This window comes from Eurytemora carolleeae, unplaced genomic scaffold, assembly GCF_000591075.1.
Source record: "Eurytemora carolleeae unplaced genomic scaffold, Eaff_2.0 scaffold117, whole genome shotgun sequence".
NCBI classification, from domain to species: Eukaryota; Metazoa; Arthropoda; class Copepoda; order Calanoida; family Temoridae; genus Eurytemora; species Eurytemora carolleeae.
Window position 1 is genome coordinate 226,674 of NW_019396401.1, and position 18,700 is coordinate 245,373.

At 32.1% G+C, this 18,700-nt stretch overlaps 2 protein-coding genes across 3 annotated transcripts; both read right to left on the reverse strand.

The window, feature by feature from the left end:
• Positions 1 to 944: 944 nt before the first annotated feature.
• LOC111702526 (phosphatidylinositol N-acetylglucosaminyltransferase subunit Q) lies at positions 945 to 7,761 on the reverse strand. Its single transcript, XM_023474254.1, has 8 exons — positions 7,686 to 7,761; positions 6,821 to 6,872; positions 5,842 to 5,919; positions 4,896 to 4,998; positions 4,150 to 4,228; positions 3,324 to 3,383; positions 2,065 to 2,181; positions 945 to 1,563 (listed from the first exon to the last, which is right to left on the reverse strand). The coding sequence occupies exons 2-8, from the start codon at positions 6,824 to 6,826 to the stop codon at positions 1,473 to 1,475; spliced, it is 534 nt and encodes a 177-aa protein (XP_023330022.1). The 5' UTR covers positions 6,827 to 6,872; positions 7,686 to 7,761; the 3' UTR covers positions 945 to 1,472.
• An 855-nt stretch (positions 7,762 to 8,616) lies between these two features.
• LOC111702520 (glucose-6-phosphate isomerase) lies at positions 8,617 to 17,870 on the reverse strand. Of its 2 annotated transcripts, XM_023474240.1 has the most exons (17): positions 17,646 to 17,870; positions 17,368 to 17,433; positions 17,165 to 17,263; positions 16,696 to 16,896; positions 16,037 to 16,144; positions 15,001 to 15,166; positions 13,954 to 14,100; positions 12,958 to 13,036; positions 11,903 to 11,988; positions 11,721 to 11,785; positions 11,204 to 11,341; positions 10,365 to 10,442; positions 9,876 to 9,971; positions 9,471 to 9,536; positions 9,323 to 9,421; positions 9,161 to 9,165; positions 8,617 to 8,981 (listed from the first exon to the last, which is right to left on the reverse strand). In XM_023474240.1, the coding sequence occupies exons 1-15, from the start codon at positions 17,826 to 17,828 to the stop codon at positions 9,326 to 9,328; spliced, it is 1,674 nt and encodes a 557-aa protein (XP_023330008.1). In that variant the 5' UTR covers positions 17,829 to 17,870; the 3' UTR covers positions 8,617 to 8,981; positions 9,161 to 9,165; positions 9,323 to 9,325. The 2 variants fall into 2 exon arrangements, with proteins under 2 accessions (XP_023330008.1, XP_023330007.1); XM_023474239.1 differs by lacking the exon at positions 9,161 to 9,165 and having other exon boundaries at positions 8,617 to 8,978; positions 9,324 to 9,421.
• Between the last annotated feature and the right edge of the window lie 830 nt (positions 17,871 to 18,700).

Consider the following 18,700-nt stretch of genomic DNA (forward strand, 5'->3'; position numbering starts at 1 on the left):
AATAAGATATTTCAAAAATGAATGAAAGAGAACATATAAGTTCAGGATGATCTACAATGAATGGGAGTTAAATGACGACGTAGATCTCTGTAAAGGGACTACGTTAATTTCAAGGGATCCTCCATGCACACTTCTAATATTATGAATTAGATATCATAGTTTATAATTAGTAATTACATAATAACTGTACATTTTCCATTTTTTTCTCTATAACAGCTACTTTACTGATTTACTGATTCTTTTTACAAAAGAGGGGGGGTTTAGCTCCAACCCCCTTAGTCTGAGATAGCTACATTACGCGGGGAATTGAATATCACATGTTTCATGGTAAAATGACGGGGAAATATCACATCACATCTTTATTTTTCTCTCTTATGTCAAAAAATACATATTACGCAGTAGACACAAAATATAATATTTATTTGATTCGGATTGATTTTCTTTGTCAAAATATTTTCTTTTCTTTCTTTATTCTCAATTTATTTTAAGTTTGTTTCTATTTTGATGTCCAATATTGCTCGATGAGTACGAAAAGGCAAACTGCTTATGACCTGTGATGAGGGAGGAAAGCGACGGACACCATGAGCCTCTGCTTTGCAGATACGAGCCTCCAAGATTTGTTAAGCAGAGCGAGCCTCCGCCCTGTAGAATATTTAAATATAAATTGCGACTAATTATGACAAGTCAAGTGGTTTCTAAAACTTGAAACAATTTTCTCGCAAAAAGGAAAATATTTTTAGAGAAAACTCGGAAAGTATTTTTGTTTTCAGATATTTTATAATCTTTGATTTAAGCAATACCATTTTTTAATTTGTTTTATCAGATTTAGATAATGAAAAATTTGACAACAGTGACACAAATAATCTGAATCTAAGAAAATTCACCGAAAAGGTATTGCTTAAATCAAAGATTAAAGTTATTTTAGAAATGCATTTCCAAATGGCCTCCTTACTGCGACAAAAATGTTTTATTGTATGATATAAATCATAAAAACCACTTTGAGTCAATATAAGATACAAATCATGACAATCATTAAACAACATTAGTTTTAAATAAAATTCTTGCGCCATTTTGTTGAAAAAAATGAAAAAAAAAATCTTCACATGTAAAAAACAAGAGTTGTCAGGAAGCTGTGCTGTATAGCGGAGGCTCCGTTTATTGCACAGCGCAGGCTCTTACTGCATGGTGGAGGCTTGGTCTTTCTGGCAAATCTGGGAGGCTTGTATCTGCATGGAGGAGGCTCGAAGCGTCCGGGGGTTTCCTCCCTCCTGTGATCACCTAGCGGAACAATCACAATTTACTCAACTTCCAATCAGGAATTCCGTTGCCTGGAATTGCGCTGAATTAATGGGCTCACAATTGATTGCAAGTAAAATCCACTTGCGTTGGAAACCCTGGTTATAACTGAAACTTTGTTATCACACAAGTTTTAATCATAAAAATGTAAATATTTATTTCGTCTTTTCGCTAATTCAGATCTTCATTGCTTCATGTGATTGAGGCGTCCATTGAAGAATATAAACAGCTGATCGTATTACTTGCTGCCCAGCAACTGCTCCCATCCTAGAAAACAAAATGGCGCTTATTATTTTTGAAGTCTTTGAAGTTTTTATTTGGCATGGGATCTTTATAGCTTAATCAAAATAGTAAACGAATAATGGTAACTAGGCTCGTCAAGCTTTATTTTTCATATTTAGACCACAATATCTAGAGAATAAAAATACAAATACAATAAAAATATTTGCAGTATTTTTAAACATAGAAAAGTTTATAAGGAAAAGTTAAAAAATATAACCTTTTGACTTTAACTTATTGAGGAAGTACCATTTAATGACAAAGCGTCTTTCTGTGGGAGATGTGGGACCTTCCGCGAAAGCCAACAAAATAATAAATATAATTTTAAGGGGTATAATTATGAATTGTTTGTGAAGCCATTTAAATTACGTCAGGGGCGTATACAGGATTTAAGTGAGGGGGGTGCTAGATGGGACTGAATCCGTCAGAAGGGTTCAAAGGTCCTGCCCCCCCCTGTATTACGTTAATAGTCCGTTTACTACGTGGTACCTCAACGAGAAGAATACAGCGAAGAATGTGAGTGAGGTGGGAAGAAGAAAGAGAAGAATTGTAAATACTAGAGTTCCAAGGAAAAGATGTTCCACAGTTACATCGGCGGAATCAACTCTTAATAAAAAAGGGGTCACAAAAAATGTCAGATTTTTCAAGAGGATAGATATAAAAACAAAATAATCATTGTTTTTTGTTTGAACTTTGTTTATAATTAATAATTAAATTTTTTAAGAAAATAGTTTTAAAAAAATATTTTCTGAATCATTTGAGAAAATAATTTTTAAGATACAGGGTAACCAAAGAGTAGATGTTGATAGAGGTTCAGTGTACTGAGTACAGCAGGCAAGCTGAGCCCGAAATTTAAAAGAATATCGTTGAACAAAGCTCCCAGTTTCCTTTTTTTGGGACTTAACATTTGTGTATATTTTGATTTAAAGAATATGAAGAAACTAAATCAAATAATATATCAAAACTGAAATATTGATATCGACAAGACAAAACTTCCTAACCCCATTCGTGAAACCCGGGTTCCAAACCTGGTTTTCAGAACGATACTCCTTAAGTTTTGGGCTCTGGGCAAAACTGTAAAATTTAGAAAAATTAAAGTTGTTTTAGTGTTTTCTTAAACACAAATTATTTTTATTTGTTTACTTTCTAATATTTTGTATACATTTTAGGGGGGAAATATCTATCTATCTCTCAGATTATTAAGTATTAATGTGTACGCTGGCAAAATGCCTACTAATTGTATAATCTAAACATGTGCCAGAATCCAAGTTTATATCAAACCCCTGCAAACTCTGCAGTATGTGTACTCGAGGTTTCGTGAGATGAGTTGGATGAGTGTCAATCTTTGTCAATAAGGGTTACCCAGAATGGATGAGACTTCAGAGACGATTGCACGGAATTTGTTAATTCTGTTTTCTTGTATTCAGGATTCCTGTAGGCAAAGAATGGCTTATTTCTGTGCCAATCAAAATACTAATTGAATGCAGAGATAAAAAAATCAAGCTTTAATTCGTCATATTTTTATAGTTTTGGGTCGTCTTTACAGTCTCATTCTTTGTAGGCAACACTGTACCTTAAATGCAGGAATAAATTAAATGAGCAATATGTTTAATAAAATTATCAATCTTCAAAAAAGTCGAATAAGAAATACAACTTAATTCTACTTGCTTTAACATGTAATGGTCTAAATAACCCATTAACTAATTATTAGCCTAATTAATTTATTAATTCAGAAAACAAATTTTAACCTTTTCCGCAGCGGGTTGTATTTTTTACCAGCAAATAATCTAGCAAGCGCTATTAATCCACTAAATTTAAAATTAGATCAGAAAAATTAAAAATTTAAAGAAATAGAGGCGAAATTTTGTGTATTGGATACTCTTAATCCCGATTAATAGATCTGTTTCACTTTAGATTTTCTTCAGAATCGCGGTCAAAAATTAAAAGTTTCTCGGCTTCTGATTGACTGTTCGTTTTCTACAATCGACACTCTGGTTGGTTGCCTTTTAGACACTTTCCTGAATATTACTGTAAGATTAAATCAATCTCAAGTTTAATAAAAAGAAATGATCTCGATATCCAAAATTCTAAAGTTTTTCGCTCAGAAGACGTAATTTTAAGTGACCCTTCATTTAAGGAGTGGCATGTCCGATTAACATCTGTATTCATCGATAAAAATGACTTGTTGATTCATCCTGCAGAGACAATGAAGAAAAATGGCCAGAATTCAACAAATTTAAAAGAAGAAAAACGCAAAAACCTCGTAATTGTTAATTAAATAAAGGTAATTCACTGAAGAAAAATTAAATGACAGTCCCTTTAAAAAAAATTTGTATTGACACAAAAATACGAGTTTTAGTTGATATTCACTGTACAGTGTACACTACAGTTAAGTTGATATTCACTGTACAGTATATTTAGTTGAAATTCACTGTACAGTGTACACTACAGTTTAGTTGATATTCACTGTACAGTATATTTAGTTGATATTCACTGTACAGTGTACACTACAGTTTAATTGGTATTCACTGTACAGTGTACACTACAGTTTATTTTTCTGATTTAATTATTTTCCTAATTTGTGATCTTGTAATTCTTCTTGCGTACGCATAAAAGCAGAAAACATGTACGCAAACCAGCGTCAGAAGGTCACCTGATATAAATATTCAGAACTTTTAGAATTTTAATTAAAATGTAAAAAATTTGACAATTTGTTATAAAAATGTTTATAATTATAAATATTCTCTTCGCTCATATTATATAATAGCTGACCAAACGGCTGGTCCAAATTATCTGACATTTTTCAAGAAACCCATGAACATCTAACTAACAAAAATACTTTTTTGAAAATTCCACGGGATCTTCAGGAAAAATCATTTTTTATTACAAAGCACGGATAAACTGCGGGAGTAACCATGAATAAGAACAAACCAGGACAACGTATGTTACTATATAATTATATGTAATAAAATATGAGATTCCCCTCATATTATCATATGTTTGTGCAAGTCCGTCCCCCCTGAGCTGAGTTCAAAAATAATTTTCTCGATCTTCATAAGAAATTAAAAGGAAACAATTTTTATATTATATATGTTCACTCGTTTGTTAGTATCCAAAAAACGTAAAAACGGCTAAACCGATCGCGTCCAATTTTTTTGTGGGACCTAACATGATCCCGGGCCGGGAAATTTTATAAATCAAGAAATAAAATCGACAATTTAATTTGTTATTTGAAAATAAAAAAGTAATTATTGCAGATAGAGCATTAATTTAAAGTTAAAATTGAACATGCCCTGGAAGCGTAATAAAATTATATTTACCTAAACAAGATATCTGCAGGGTTAAAGGAAGAAATTTAAACGCCGGAGAGAAGAAATAAAACCAACTAACCAGGGTTGGAACAATCATATAAACATAGGTTACCTAGATAATAATAATAATGATAAAAATACAGTGCTTAGGATCCGGATAGATATATGATATAATAGATGAATCTAATAAAGGAAAATAAAAAAACTCTGACCCAAAGATGAATATGATTAAGATAAAAAACTCTGACCCTTAGATGAATATGGTAAAGAACGGTTAAATACTCTGACCCAGAAATGAATAAGGTAAAGAAAAATAAAAACTCTTACCCAAAGATGAATATGATAACGGAACATAAATACTCTGACCTTTAGATGAATATGGTAAAGAAAGATTAAAAACTCTGACCCAGAGATGAATATAATAAAGGAACATAAAAACTCTGACCCAAAGATTATTATGATAAAGGAACATAAAAACTCTGACCCAAAGATGAATATGATAAAGAAACATAAAAACTCTGACCCAAAGAATGAAAATGATAAAGGAAATCAAAAACTCTGACCCAAAGAATGAAAATGATAAAAGGAACATAAAAAATCTAACATAAAGATGAATATGATCAAGGAACATAAAAACTCTTACCCAAAGATGAATATGATAAAGAAACATAAAAACTCTTACCCAAAGATGATTATGATAAAGGAACATAATAACTCTTACCCAAAGATGAATATGATAAAGGAACATAATAACTCTTACCCAAAGATTAATATTATAAAGGAACATAATAACTCTGATCCAAAGATGAATATGATAAAGGAACATAAAAACTCTGACCCAAAGATGAATATGATAAAGGAACATAATAACTCTGATCCAAAGATGAATATGATAAAGGAACATAAAAACTCTGACCCAAAGATGAATATGATAAAGGAACATAAAAACTCTTACCCAAAGATGAATATGATAAAGGAAGAAGTTTCCTAAAGCTTGGCTAAGAACCGAATTCAATTTTAATCCCCCAGGATTCTGAGAAAACAAACATTTTTAATTCAATTTTTAAAAAATAAAATATGAATTTTAAATTACAAATTATAAATCAACCTTTTTAAGGCTAAAGATACAAGGGTAAAAATATATTTGATATGTTTCAGAAAATGAGAGAAAAATTAGACCTTTAATTAATAATTAACCTAAACAGTTATCTATTTCCAAGACGCATCTTCTTAGAGAATGTTGATTTAACATTAAAGGGAGTGACCGGCTATGTAAGGTAGCTGAACTGAGTATGCAGTGTTGTGGAAAACTTCTTTCGGATTCATTTGAGACATATTAAACTTTTTAAAGATCTGTAAATCCTGAGTTTGAGCGCAAAGTCGACGTTTAAAATTCCTACTTTGGGAGTGGATACGTTTTCAGAATTCGTTTTTTTTCAATTATTAAATAACGACGACAAAAAATTTAAACAAAACTCTACAGTAAACTAATAAATTGTTTCGGAACCGGTTGAGAAAATAAAAATTAATCTTATCATCGAAAATAAGTAATCTTGACGAATAAATTCAAAGAAATTATGAAATTCAATATAATGATGAAAACGAAATAATTGATTCTAGCATTGATTTATTGACAAGTTTTTTTTGAGAAATATGTTCCCAACCATCTTTTACTTTATTTTTCGTTGTCGTTATTTAATAATTAAAAAAAAACTAATTCTGAAAACGTATCCACCCCCAAAGTAGGAGTTTTGAACGTCGAATTTGCGCTCAAACTCAGGATTTACAGATCTTTAAAAAGTTTTATATGGCTCAAATGAATCCGAAAGAAGCTTTCCACAACACTGCATACTCAGTTCAACTACCTTACATAGCCGGTCACTCCCTTTAACAAGTTTCCAATTTACATGAAATAATAACAAATGTTTTTTTTCCTGCATCAGCCAAAGGATGAGGCGTTTGAGAAAGCGAACTGTAGTCTCAGTACTAAATAATAAATAAATAAGAAATCAAATTAAATTAAATCAAATCAAATCAAGTCAGACTATTATCCGTCTGTTTATGTTTTTACTGATATAATTATAATAATCTACTAAAAAATAATTAAAAAATCTACTGTGGCATGTGAATTATTGTACAGTACGACCCAGAAAACTGTGGAATGTGAAGTTGACATTTCAGCAATCATTTTTGAATATGCTGTTGTTTAAAAGCAAATAGTTTTACCAGTAGTTAGAAAATCAAATTAATAATAAAAATGGTCTGTGTATACTGTACAATTTCATGGTTCATTAGACTATTTTAAATCATAACTGAAAAANCTTTACATCCAGAAGTCCAACCTTACATGGAAATTAATAAAAAAGAGAGAAGTAGTTCAACTAGGAAACAGTGGTTAAACCACATCGGTGGAAAACAAACTTCACAAATTGCTGGTCCTAGCTTTTCTAAGTTAAAAATTTCTAAAAATAACAACTTTTAACAATTTGAGCTTGAACCAGTTCAACATAAAACCGCATTTATAAATATCCAATTTCATGGGAAACTACAGACTCAAAATAAAATTTTAAGTTTTAATTATCTTTAAGACAATTTTTATAATTTTTTAACAATACTTTTTAAAATTTTTAAATGAGTATATACATATTAAGCGATAAATTAAACATGTTCCATTAGCTATCTAATGTTAAGGTTTAAAACAGTGTATTTTATTTAATAAGATACGCAAGAGAAGGAACATTCAATGAAAAAATACAAGTTCAAAGAATAATTAGCATATTTTAGAGGAGGGGGCTATACCTGGTGAATGAGAGAACCCAACACTATATCTGAGAAGAAAGAAACTAGAAGTATGTTTCTCTGTTTACCATTAAGCCTAAATAATATGATTTGTATTTTGTATATTTTGTATCAAATGTTATGAAAAATTGGTTCAATTTTTAAATAAATGAGATTTTAAAGTGTCGTAGAGCCTTGATCTTTGCGTTTCCTCACTAACTCACTTTTACTTTTATGGGTGTTCGGACACTTCATAGACAAGACGTTTCATAGACAGAGAATATTTTTCATAGATAAGATACATTTTTTTCTTTCCTCATAGATCATATACCCTCCTCCTCTTTATACTATCTCTCTGGTTATTGTGTTTCAAACTAATTACCTTTTCTGAAATTGTTACGTATTTTTTATTAACCCGAAACCTTAAAATGTCTCAGAAAAAATATTAGATATCTTATCCTTGAATTTTTTTTTCCATGAAATGTCCAACACCCTTTTTTTAGTAGCCCCAGGCATATTCATTTTAGAAGTTCAAACTCATAAATTTAGATTTGGTTTTTATGAAGTAATTGGAAATATTCTCATCGATTTGGATCACTTCAATTGATTATTTTATGTGCGTTGTAACAGTAGAGAAAGTGGAACATATTAACTTGAAGAGACTAGGAAAAACCAAGTGTACATAGTAGATGGTCACACGTTAAAAATTTTATAGTTTAGAAAAAAATTTCAAAAAAATATTCGGATTTCGGCCATAAATAAAAATGGCCTGTGATGCATTACTGCAAGAAAGAGCGGTCACCACCCTCTCTAGTCTAGTAGCGCTTTGGAAACGCTATTTCGTGTTTTTGACCTTGAACATATTAAACATTGTTGAATCCTTTTATCTAAGAAAGATCCGATAAAAGTCGTCTTCAGCAGAGAAATTAAACTCAGCGTCCCCATTTTAGTCTGAAAACAAGCAATTAAAATACACTAAATACACATTATGGGAAGACATTAATAATACTGATGTACACTTATTTATTTCATAATAAATAACTGCAGTACAGTAGTAACAGTACATGTTGATACTAGGGAAGATCTACATCATAAAGTGTACGTCATGACTAGGGGTTTTAACCAATCTAAGGAACAGACTTTTATAAAACTGAACCTCTAACATTACTTTGCATGGTTTATATTTCTATAAAATCACATTTCTGATGTCAAATTCACAATAAAATACAATTTAGCAAATAAACAATAAAAATTCTAACATAAAATATAAGCTGTGCTACATCATCTAGACTTCTTTCTTGAGTAGGCTCTTTCCTAAAACAAAATAAAAGTGATGATATTTTCCAGATAAAAATTGTTTTACTTTAGTAGAGTAAAAGGGGTTCTTTTTTCGCCCAAGTTAGCGGATTTTAGTATTTCATTTTCTTGAAATAATTTGAGATTAAATTGAAAAATTTGTATTTTCCAGACATATTGGCATGAATATTGTATCAAAATCTTTAAATATGTATTATGTACACAAAAATACCTTTTATAAAATAATAATACAAAAATAAGGAATAATATAAATTCATTAGATACCAACTTAAATAATCTAATAATGTATTACAGATGAGAAAAATCGACAAATTCGATTAGGAACTCCTGAAAAATGCGAACCTTTATGATCTGCGCGCCTTGATGAAGTTGATGAGTCCATTTGTCGAGCTGTCATGGGAGCTCACAGGCTCAGAGCCTTCGATCTCAGGCTCAATTGCCTTAAAAATATGGGATAAAATACAATACTTAATTTTTTTAAAAATATACCTTTGCTAACTGTTTTCCGAGCTCCACGCCCCACTGATCGTATGAGTTGATATCCCAAACAACTCCCTAAATTAATTTATTTTATTTGTTTGAAAAAAAAAATATATTCAAGGAAAGGTATTATGCTAAATATTTATTTGGAGACAATTTGGAGCAATATAACAATTAAACTACTTTTCTAGAAACTTCCATTAAATAAAACTCAGAAACATTGCGCATTCCTTCTTTATAAGAAGCAGTGGAGAAATTGACAGAAAAACGACGGTATCTTCCACATTCATGATCAGAATAAGGTTTCAAGGGTACCGTTGCAAATCAGAAATTACCGTCTTTGCCTGAAGGGTCACTTGAAATAACGCTTAAATTCCCTTTAACTTAGGAAATGTTAAATTTGATAAAGTTGACCTGGGTAAAGATCTTGTGCTCGTACATGGCAATAATGGCCCCGAGGGTGAAGGGGTTGACGGTGTCCACCATGATGGAATTGGTGGGTCGGTTCCCCTGATACAAAAAGAATTAATATTTTAAAAACATCTGCTTTTTTTAAGTTCTTCGTCCAAATGTTTGAATTTTTTTCAAACTGCAATTTTAAATTAATATCATTGGAAGTTTTCATTAAAGAAAAGTGCATTCATCAAAGTCAAAGTCAAAGTCAAAGTCAAAGTCAAAGTCAAGGTCCAGGTCCAGGTCCAGGTCAAGGTCAAGGTCAAGGTCAAGGTCAAAGTCAAGGTCAAGATCAAGGTCAAGATCAAGGTCAAAGTCAAGGTCAAGGTCAAGGTCAAGGTCAAGGTCAAGGTCAAGGTCAAGGTCAAGGTCAAGGTCAAAGTCAAGGTCAAAGTAAAAATAAAATCATATCAAAGTTTTCAAATTGTTTAAACTCAAGATATAAATTACCTTGAATACTTTATGAGGACCAATACTTTTAATTTCAGCATCAGATTTTCCAGCTTTCTTTAATTCATCATCAACCTCCTAAATCATATTCGGGGTTAATATTAATTCAAAAAAAATGACCTCACTTGAAAAACTTTTGAAATTCTCTACAAATTGAAATGATTTAAATTTTTAGTTTTTCCATTTTTTTAGAAAAATGTTCAGGTTGACAGGAAAGTATCAGTTAAACCATATTGGATCCTTTTGCAAAAATTACTTCTGAATATTTACTTTGTCTGTTTGTATCCAATAAACGATAAAACGGCTGAACCGATCAGGCCGAAATTTGTTGTGGAACCTCTCGTAACCCACGGGAAGGTTTATAGATAATTTAATTTTCAAAAATTTTCCTCCAACAAAATTCGATTTCGAAAATTTTGAAAATACACGAATTTGTTTTATAAAATCCAATAAATTTTTGTTTGTTTTTGTTTTACAATGTTTACAAAGAGAATATGTTCACAATTGAGCTTAATAAATGTTTAATCTTAAATGAACCGTCAACGTGAAAAAACCTTGTTTAACTAGTTACATACTAGATTTATAACAGTACATTCAAATAATAATCAAAAACTTGTTAATCAAAAATCAAAGCAATCCTTGATTTTGTCAATTTATGGATTCTCTAAGAAATTAAGGATTCATGCAACAGAGTCAAGAAAGAAATTTGTCAAAATTTACAAATATCTATGATAAAAAAAACGAGGATATATTCCTTATTGTTACTCTTCAAACTGTTGAAATGGAAGGTTACGCTAATAAGATGAACAGTCCCTTAAAAACAAAAAGTGTGAAGTTACCTGTCTTGTTTTCCCTTTCATTAGAGCCTCTGTCTGTGCAAGGAAGTTGCAGAGTAGGATGGAGTGGTGGAGTCCCTCCCTTATCTTATTCTTAGTGTTCACAGGGGCAATAAAATCACAAGGGATCACCTTCGTTCCCTGATATATTATTATTATTATTATTATTATCATCTATTTAATAAACAAGACATTCGTATATATTTATGTTGCCTATAGCCGGCCAAACGGCTAGACCGATTGGGCTTAATTTTTTTTGTGAACACTCATGGGTGGCCGGAGGGCGTTATAGACTAAAAAATTCGCTAATTATCTATATAATAAAACAAGACATTCATATATATATATATGTTGTCTACAGCTGGACTGAATGGGCTGACCTTTTTTGTGGAAAATCATGGGGGTGTCTTAGACTAAAAAAATCTTGAATTTCCCCCCCTCAATTTTAGAAAATGATTGTTAAGCCCCCTGGACAAATTCCTGTGTACGCCCCTGATTATTATCATTCAACTTTGTTTACCTGGTGAATCAGCTGATAGAAAGCATGTTGACCGTTAGTTCCAGGCTCACCCCATACAATGGGTCCTTAAACAATGGTTGAAATTTCTATTCAAAGTTAATGTGTATACCATGTGAATGAGCACATCCGTAAAGCAGAACATGTGAATACGAGTACATGAGTACATGTGTACACCAGCTAACCTGTTGAATAATCGACCTGAGCTCCACTCCTAGTAACGTACTTCCCGTTGGACTCCATATCCCCTTGCTGAAAGTACGCAGCAAACCTGAACAATATCATGTAATTGATACGTGGCATGTTTATTGGGACACCCTGCCTAATGTTAATAACTTTGTATCCCTTAATGGAAAGGGAACAATTATGATATTCTTCTTGATTAGTTAAGCATTTTAAGAAATTGGGAAAAGGCGGAATTTTCAAAATTCATTAGTTATGAGCATTTGTAGTTGTTATTTTTAACATGTTTTTAACTTAAAATTAAATGGGATAGTTCACAATGTAGAATGCTACAATGGGGTTGACATTCCTTAAGTATTTTGTTCAAGCTTTAGAAGAACTTATCTTGTCTGTTCCTCCTGATTCTTATTTCTTTTAACAAAAACAGCAATAACAGAATAGCCAGAAAACATTGAAATCATCGTTGTCTTCTTTTTCTTTTAATTGTGAATTGTCATTAGAGATTAGAGATTTTCTAGTTTTTAATGATTTCTAAAAAGAACATTTTAGTTGCAACAATTGAAAATTACACAAGCCTTAGCGACATTTCTTAAGTAGAAGGAACAACTTAGTTGACGTTCGTTCTGAAGTTTTCCGGTTTCCCATTTTTTTTGAAAGTGAAATCATGGATATCTTAATATACTTCAGACTAAGCTTATATGGGTGCAGACTTAAATCGGATATGCTAATCTATAAATGGAGGGTTCCTTGAAATTACGTCTTCAGTCTATTTCAGAAATTAGCACTTGTCTCACTTATTAGTTTATTGCAGAATTTTGGTAACATTTTTTATGTTCGTTCTTGAGTAATAATAAAAAAGGATTCTAAAAATCATTCCTCTAAAATAGACCATCCAGGAGGATTTTAAAGATTGAATTTGCACTCTTGAAGAACAATTATACACAGTAAAAACGTCTTATATGTCTCAATGAATCCTGAAAAATATCTCTACAATACTGCACTCACAGCTCAACTACAATGTATAGCCAGTCTCTCCCTTTAATCGAGTCATAATTACCTATGTAAATACTGATCGTATGGAAGAAGAGCGTGGGTTTCACATCCATAGAAATTATGATACCAGACACCAAGCATACCTTAATATTAACATATTCAACAGTTTTACCAATACGTATAAATGGTCTTAAAATTCTTGAGATCAATATATAAACTTCTATATACAAATCAGAAGATGGTCATGGTCATGGTCATGGTAATTGTCATGGTCAAGGTCATGGTCATGGTCATAGTCATGTCATGGTCATGGTCATGGTCATGGTCATGGTCATAGTCATGGTCATGCCATAACCATAACCGCAACAATAATCATAATATTAATCATGATAACAATTTTTTGAATAGATAATACATTTAAAAAAATGCAGGGGTCCATATAATTCCGTCTAAAAGATCCCAAATGTTAATTAATTGATATTAGGGGCAGAAATTGATCAAGTATGATGCTAAGTTGTAGAACGAATTCCATACTGCAGGATCTATAGTATACTTCAGCAGTGAAAGGGATTGTCTTGTTTTTCTTTATTATAATTTCTCCCTTGTATTGATTACTGATAGTTATATCTTTCAACACCCCAAATGCAGTACATATTTATGAAGTGCAGTACACGAACACGTACATACAAAAATTGCCAGAGTTCACAATGACACGGAGAGTGTAATTTCATGCCCCTAAATGTACTTTAAACCCCGATCCCATTTCGGACCAGAAATGGAATTATATAGACCCTTGGAAAAATGTATTGGCGCAGAAATATGATAATAATATATGATATGATATCCATAAAACTTTGGAATAAGAAGACGACATTTATCTCCGTTTTACCTAATATAAACTTTTTGTAGGAAATGGGCCTATGTACAATGCACAATTGCTTTGTATCATGTTTATTAAACTAAAAAAAATCACAACCTGAGTCTTACAGTCGTCTACCTTTTCCAGAGTTTTGCCAACTGTAATTATCATCATAAAAATAATAATCTAAACTAAACAAACCCATGATTACAGGTATATTCTGATGTAGAGGAGCAGTTTTAAAATGATTATCCATCCAATGAGCTCCAGACAAAAGCTTTTCGAAGTTCTCAAACCCAATGTTCAAAGCAATACTCATACCAATAGCAGACCATAGGGAGTAGCGACCTTAAGAGATATAATGTTATTCTTTTATATCTCATTTTCATATTTTTACACAAGATCAAAAAGATTATCGCCACCCCACTCAGAGACCCTATATCTAGGTTCTCATCGTAGCTGTTCTTCTATCCTCCTATCCTCCTCTCGCCACCTCCAGGATGACAGTAGCGGACCGCTAGTCTTTACAATATTATATTGTGATCTTTATCTTGTTCTTTCCTCTCTTTTATGTACTTGCGTATCAAGTACGAAAGATATAGATGAAATTTAGAAAAAAATTGTGAAACACATTCTTATTTGGTTGCAACTAGCAAATAAGAATGCCAAATCATGTTTCTTCTTAAAGAGACTGTAAGCGTAATTTGAGGTGTCCCTCCATGCAAAGACTACAATGCCCGATTCACAACAGTACCCTTAAAAGCTTCGTCTGATCAAGTATGAATTAAATATCCCCTGTTTTAGTTTTGAAAACTGATTATTTTAAACTGCGTGTTTTCTGAAAGAGTGACTTGCGCAATGCGCATTTCTACTGCTGGAAAACATTAAGTTATTATTACGTTTATAATCTTTAAAAGCTCTTCAGAAAAGAAGTGTTAAAATTCTTATTAGTATAATTATTGGCGTAAGGAACTTTCCTAAAGGCAACTTCCCAAAATGTGCAATTTCACCAGCGGCAATTTCCCAAAGGTAAGGTTAGGCCTTTGCAAATTGTGGACCGAGCGCTGCGGCTAGTCCAGACTTGTAACTTGGGAAAGTACCCGTGGGATTGAGGTTGCCGTTTGGGAAAAGACCTTTGTTAAAGTACCTAAAATCTAATTATTAAATAAGTAAAAATGTAAAATTGTATTTCCTAACAAAACAAACTTTTTTAAAAATTATTTCTGAATATATTAAATTGTATTTCACCTCCGACCCAATCCCAGAACTCGAACATGTTCTTCTCGTCGATCCCGAAGTCCTTGACCTTAGGCCCGTTAGTGCTGAGTGCGACGAAGTGCAGAGCAACGTGACCGGCCTCCTTAGCGCTCTCCAGAAACCACATCTTGGCCGTGGTCGCGTTCGTGATGGTTTCCTTGACAATATAGTTACATTCATACTTTTCTGTCGTCTGGTAATTTGTCAATCTTTCGTAAGTCTATCTTTTTGTGTCAGTTTGTTTATAAAATTGTGATCACTGATCAGGCTTTCCATTGGTCTTTCTGTTTTTGAATGTCTAACAATAATCAAACTAGGGCTAGGTATCTTTTGACCGTTCAAAGTTAGGTTATTTAAAATATCAATCATTAGCTATGACAACCCTAGAATAAATCCATCCATTTTAAACGTTTATCCAAAAAAATAAGTTTCATCTACATAGAAAATAAGAAAATTTACATTTAAGGGGTGAAAATGGTTGTAATTTTAATTTTAATATATTTTAGTTTAACATTGTTTCTATTACTTTTTAAAATTTTGTTAAAAGATTATTTGAATCTCCAAACCTCTGTCAACCTCTGTCAAGTTTGTCTGTCAAGTTTGTCTTAGTTTGCCTGTCAAGTTTGCTTTTTAAGTGTTTGTCTGTCAAATGTTTATCTGTCAAGTGCTTGTCAGTCAAGTGTTTTTCTGTCAAGTTTGTCTGTCTAGTTTGCCTGTCAAGTTTGTTTTGTTAGTGTTTGTCTGTCAAGTGCTTGTCTGTCAAGTGTTTGTCTGTCAAGTTTGTCTTAGTTTGCCTGTCAAGTTTGTTTTTTAAGCGTTTGTCTGTCAAATGTTTATTTGTCAAGTTTGTTTTTTAAGTGTTTGTCTGTCAAATGTTTATCTGTCAAGTGTTTGTCCGTCAAGTGTTTGCCTGTCAAGTGCTTGTCTGTCAAGTGCTTGTCTGTCAAGTGCTTGTCTGTCAAGTGCTTGTCTGTCAAGTGCTTGTCTGTCGAGTATCTGTCTGTCTGTCTGTCTGTAGTATAACTACCTGTGTTGTAAAGGTTTTGCTTGCAATGATGAAAAGTGTGGTTTCAGGGTTCAATTTCTTCAATGTTTCCGCCATATGAGTTCCATCAATGTTTGATACAAAGTGAACCTGCAACATTTTAAAAACATAAATTTTTAGTTAAATTAAATCAATTACAGCAATTACATAAATCAAAGAACTTACAGAAATTACAGCAATTACCATATAGTTAAAGGTTTAGGAACTGTTACACTCTTTAACTTTGTTGTAATTGATAAATATGGTTAAAAATAAATCAGTATGAACATAATCATAAATCAGGATTGAAGGGGGTGTATGTATGAAGAGGGTAAACGTAACTTTTACCATCTTTAAACGGGGTGATTACAGATTCACAACGATACACTTAAAACTTTTGTCTCATCAAGAATGAATAAGATATCCATCCATTCCCCTTTACTATGAAAATTGATTATTTTCAATTATGGCTTATTTATGATTAAGTCGCTTTCAGGTTTAAGCTACAGAGACAATGGCGGAAATGTCATAATTCAACACGTTAGGAAAGGAAAGAAACGTAATTTTTCTCAATGTTTCTCAGATAGAGGGTTAAAGGGTTTTATTGTGAATCGCACATTTCACTTTTAAAATTCTCTTTAAAAACTTGGTAATTTTTTCACCTTAGGTCCGACAGCGAATGGTTTAAGAGCCTCTGTAACCATTAGAGGACCAAGATCAGAGCCTCCAATACCAATGTTAACCACATCTGTGATGGACTTCCCCGTGTATCCTTTCCAGGACCCGGAGATAACACTGGAGCAGAACTCCTTCATGTGGTCCAATACAGCGTTCACGGAGGGCATCACATCCTTTCCATCAACCTACATATACACATTTTTATTTAAAGACGAAAATTAGACCGGTTTCTTAGTGCCATATGAATATAGGATTAGACCGGTTCCTTAGTGGTACTTTAATATAAAACTTGAGACCGGTTCATACGTGCCACATAAGGTAATAACTGGAAAGGAACATTACACTGGTTCATAAGTGCTAGATTAAGATATTACTGTATAGAAAACTTAAGACCGTTTCCTGAGTGCTACATGAAGAAATGGAAGAATGCAACATGATGAATAATGATAATACCTGGATAGGAACATTAGACCGGTTTCTAAGTGCAACATGAAGAACAGATCTATCCTCTGTAAAGTTGATCTTAGCACCGCTGAACATTGCGTTGGTAGCCTTCACAAAAAAGAAAACAATTAATTAACACAATAAAACCTTTACGACATAACAAATAAAAAAATATGCTATGATAATCAAAATTTATAAAAATTGTTTCATACCTCTGGGATTCCTCTCTCCTTTGCCAAATCAAGCAGAAGTTTCAGAAGCTCTTCTGTCAGACGATTCTATACAAGATGAGATGAGATAAGATGAGATGAGATCAGATCGAATGAAATAAGATAAATAAATTAATTCAAATCTCAACTAATCAGACCTGAAAATGAGATATTCTTTGCTCAATATCTTGATATTTTCAACCATTTTAATTTTAGATTTTTATCAGCTTTGTGAGGAAACATAAATCTGTCTCAATAGGAATAAATGTTGATTACTCCACCTTAGAAAAATCCAGAAGTAGAGGTCCATCACAGGGAGTCTCCAGCTGGACGGAGAACTTGTTGAACCTCTCCGGGTCCTGGTTGAACAGCTCCAGGATATTAAGTTTGGATCCGTTCTTGGAATAAAAATCTTCAAGGTTCTTCCAAGCAGCGCACTCTTTAAGGGGTCCTTTCTGCTCCATGGTTAAAATTCAAAAATATCTGAAAATATTTCTAAAACTTACTTTTTGCTTATATGATTTTTTTTGGTTTCAAAACAACAGTTAACCAAAAACTTTTCTTTTTATATAAATTGAAAATGTACTTCCATTAGCAATAAGTTTAAGCATGAAATGGGTTGTCAACTGTACAGTGTTCATAAAAACATGCTTCATGCTTAAGCTTTCAAAAGCTTTCGGTTTAGTTTTGAATGTTAAAACAAATTAACTATATTTTGAAATGTATTTTTACCTTACATTTATATTTATACATTAGTAGTATTTGTTTATTTAAAGGTTTGATCAAAACTCATGAACCCCTAGACCGATTTGCACCATAATTGTAGGTTGACTTTTAAAGAGCAATTTTTATTTCAAACAAAGCTGAGTAGTACTCAGTTAGTACCCTAGCTGGTATACAATATTTGAACTGTTGCTTTAACCACAAATATTTCACTTCCTTAACTTATATTTAATATTTAAGCTGCACTTTAAAATATTTTCCGGTAAACTGAACACAGCAATGAATGTAAAATTCAGTGAAGCAATAAAATATTATTTATCCAAGGTGTAGTAAACTGATAAAGAGCTTAAATCACATTCCAAACTATTTAACTTATTTCAGTTCATCGCTTTCAAAATAATAAATAAGATAACCCTTGAACATATCTACAAAATTGGAGAGAAAATTAATATTAGCTGAAATAGGTACGGACAGTTGTATTCTAAACCATCTCTACAACTGCATACATATCATACTAGTGTATACCAGACCATCTCAACCCTTGTATATACGCAGTGTAATGTGTATACAAGGCCATCTCTACCCCTGTATATATATATACTCTTGTCACCTT

What these genes read in the sequence shown, in the direction of transcription:
- LOC111702526 (XM_023474254.1), bottom strand. An exon ending in CCTGCAGATATCTTGTTTAG is followed by an intron (nt 4,229 to 4,895) that starts GTAAATATAATT and finishes TATTTATATCAG; the next exon opens with GTGACCTTCTGACGCTGGTT. An exon ending in TACAACCCGCTGCGGAAAAG is followed by an intron (nt 2,182 to 3,323) that starts GTTAAAATTTGT and finishes TTTTTTATTAAG; the next exon opens with AGTTGATTCCGCCGATGTAA.
- LOC111702520 (XM_023474239.1), bottom strand. Translation starts at nt 17,828, where the DNA reads ATGGAGCAGAAAGGACCCCTTAAAGAGTGCGCTGCTTGGAAGAACCTT. An exon ending in CATTCGCTGTCGGACCTAAG is followed by an intron (nt 16,145 to 16,695) that starts GTGAAAAAATTA and finishes AAAATGTTGCAG; the next exon opens with GTTCACTTTGTATCAAACAT. An exon ending in GCAAAACCTTTACAACACAG is followed by an intron (nt 15,167 to 16,036) that starts GTAGTTATACTA and finishes TATATTGTCAAG; the next exon opens with GAAACCATCACGAACGCGAC.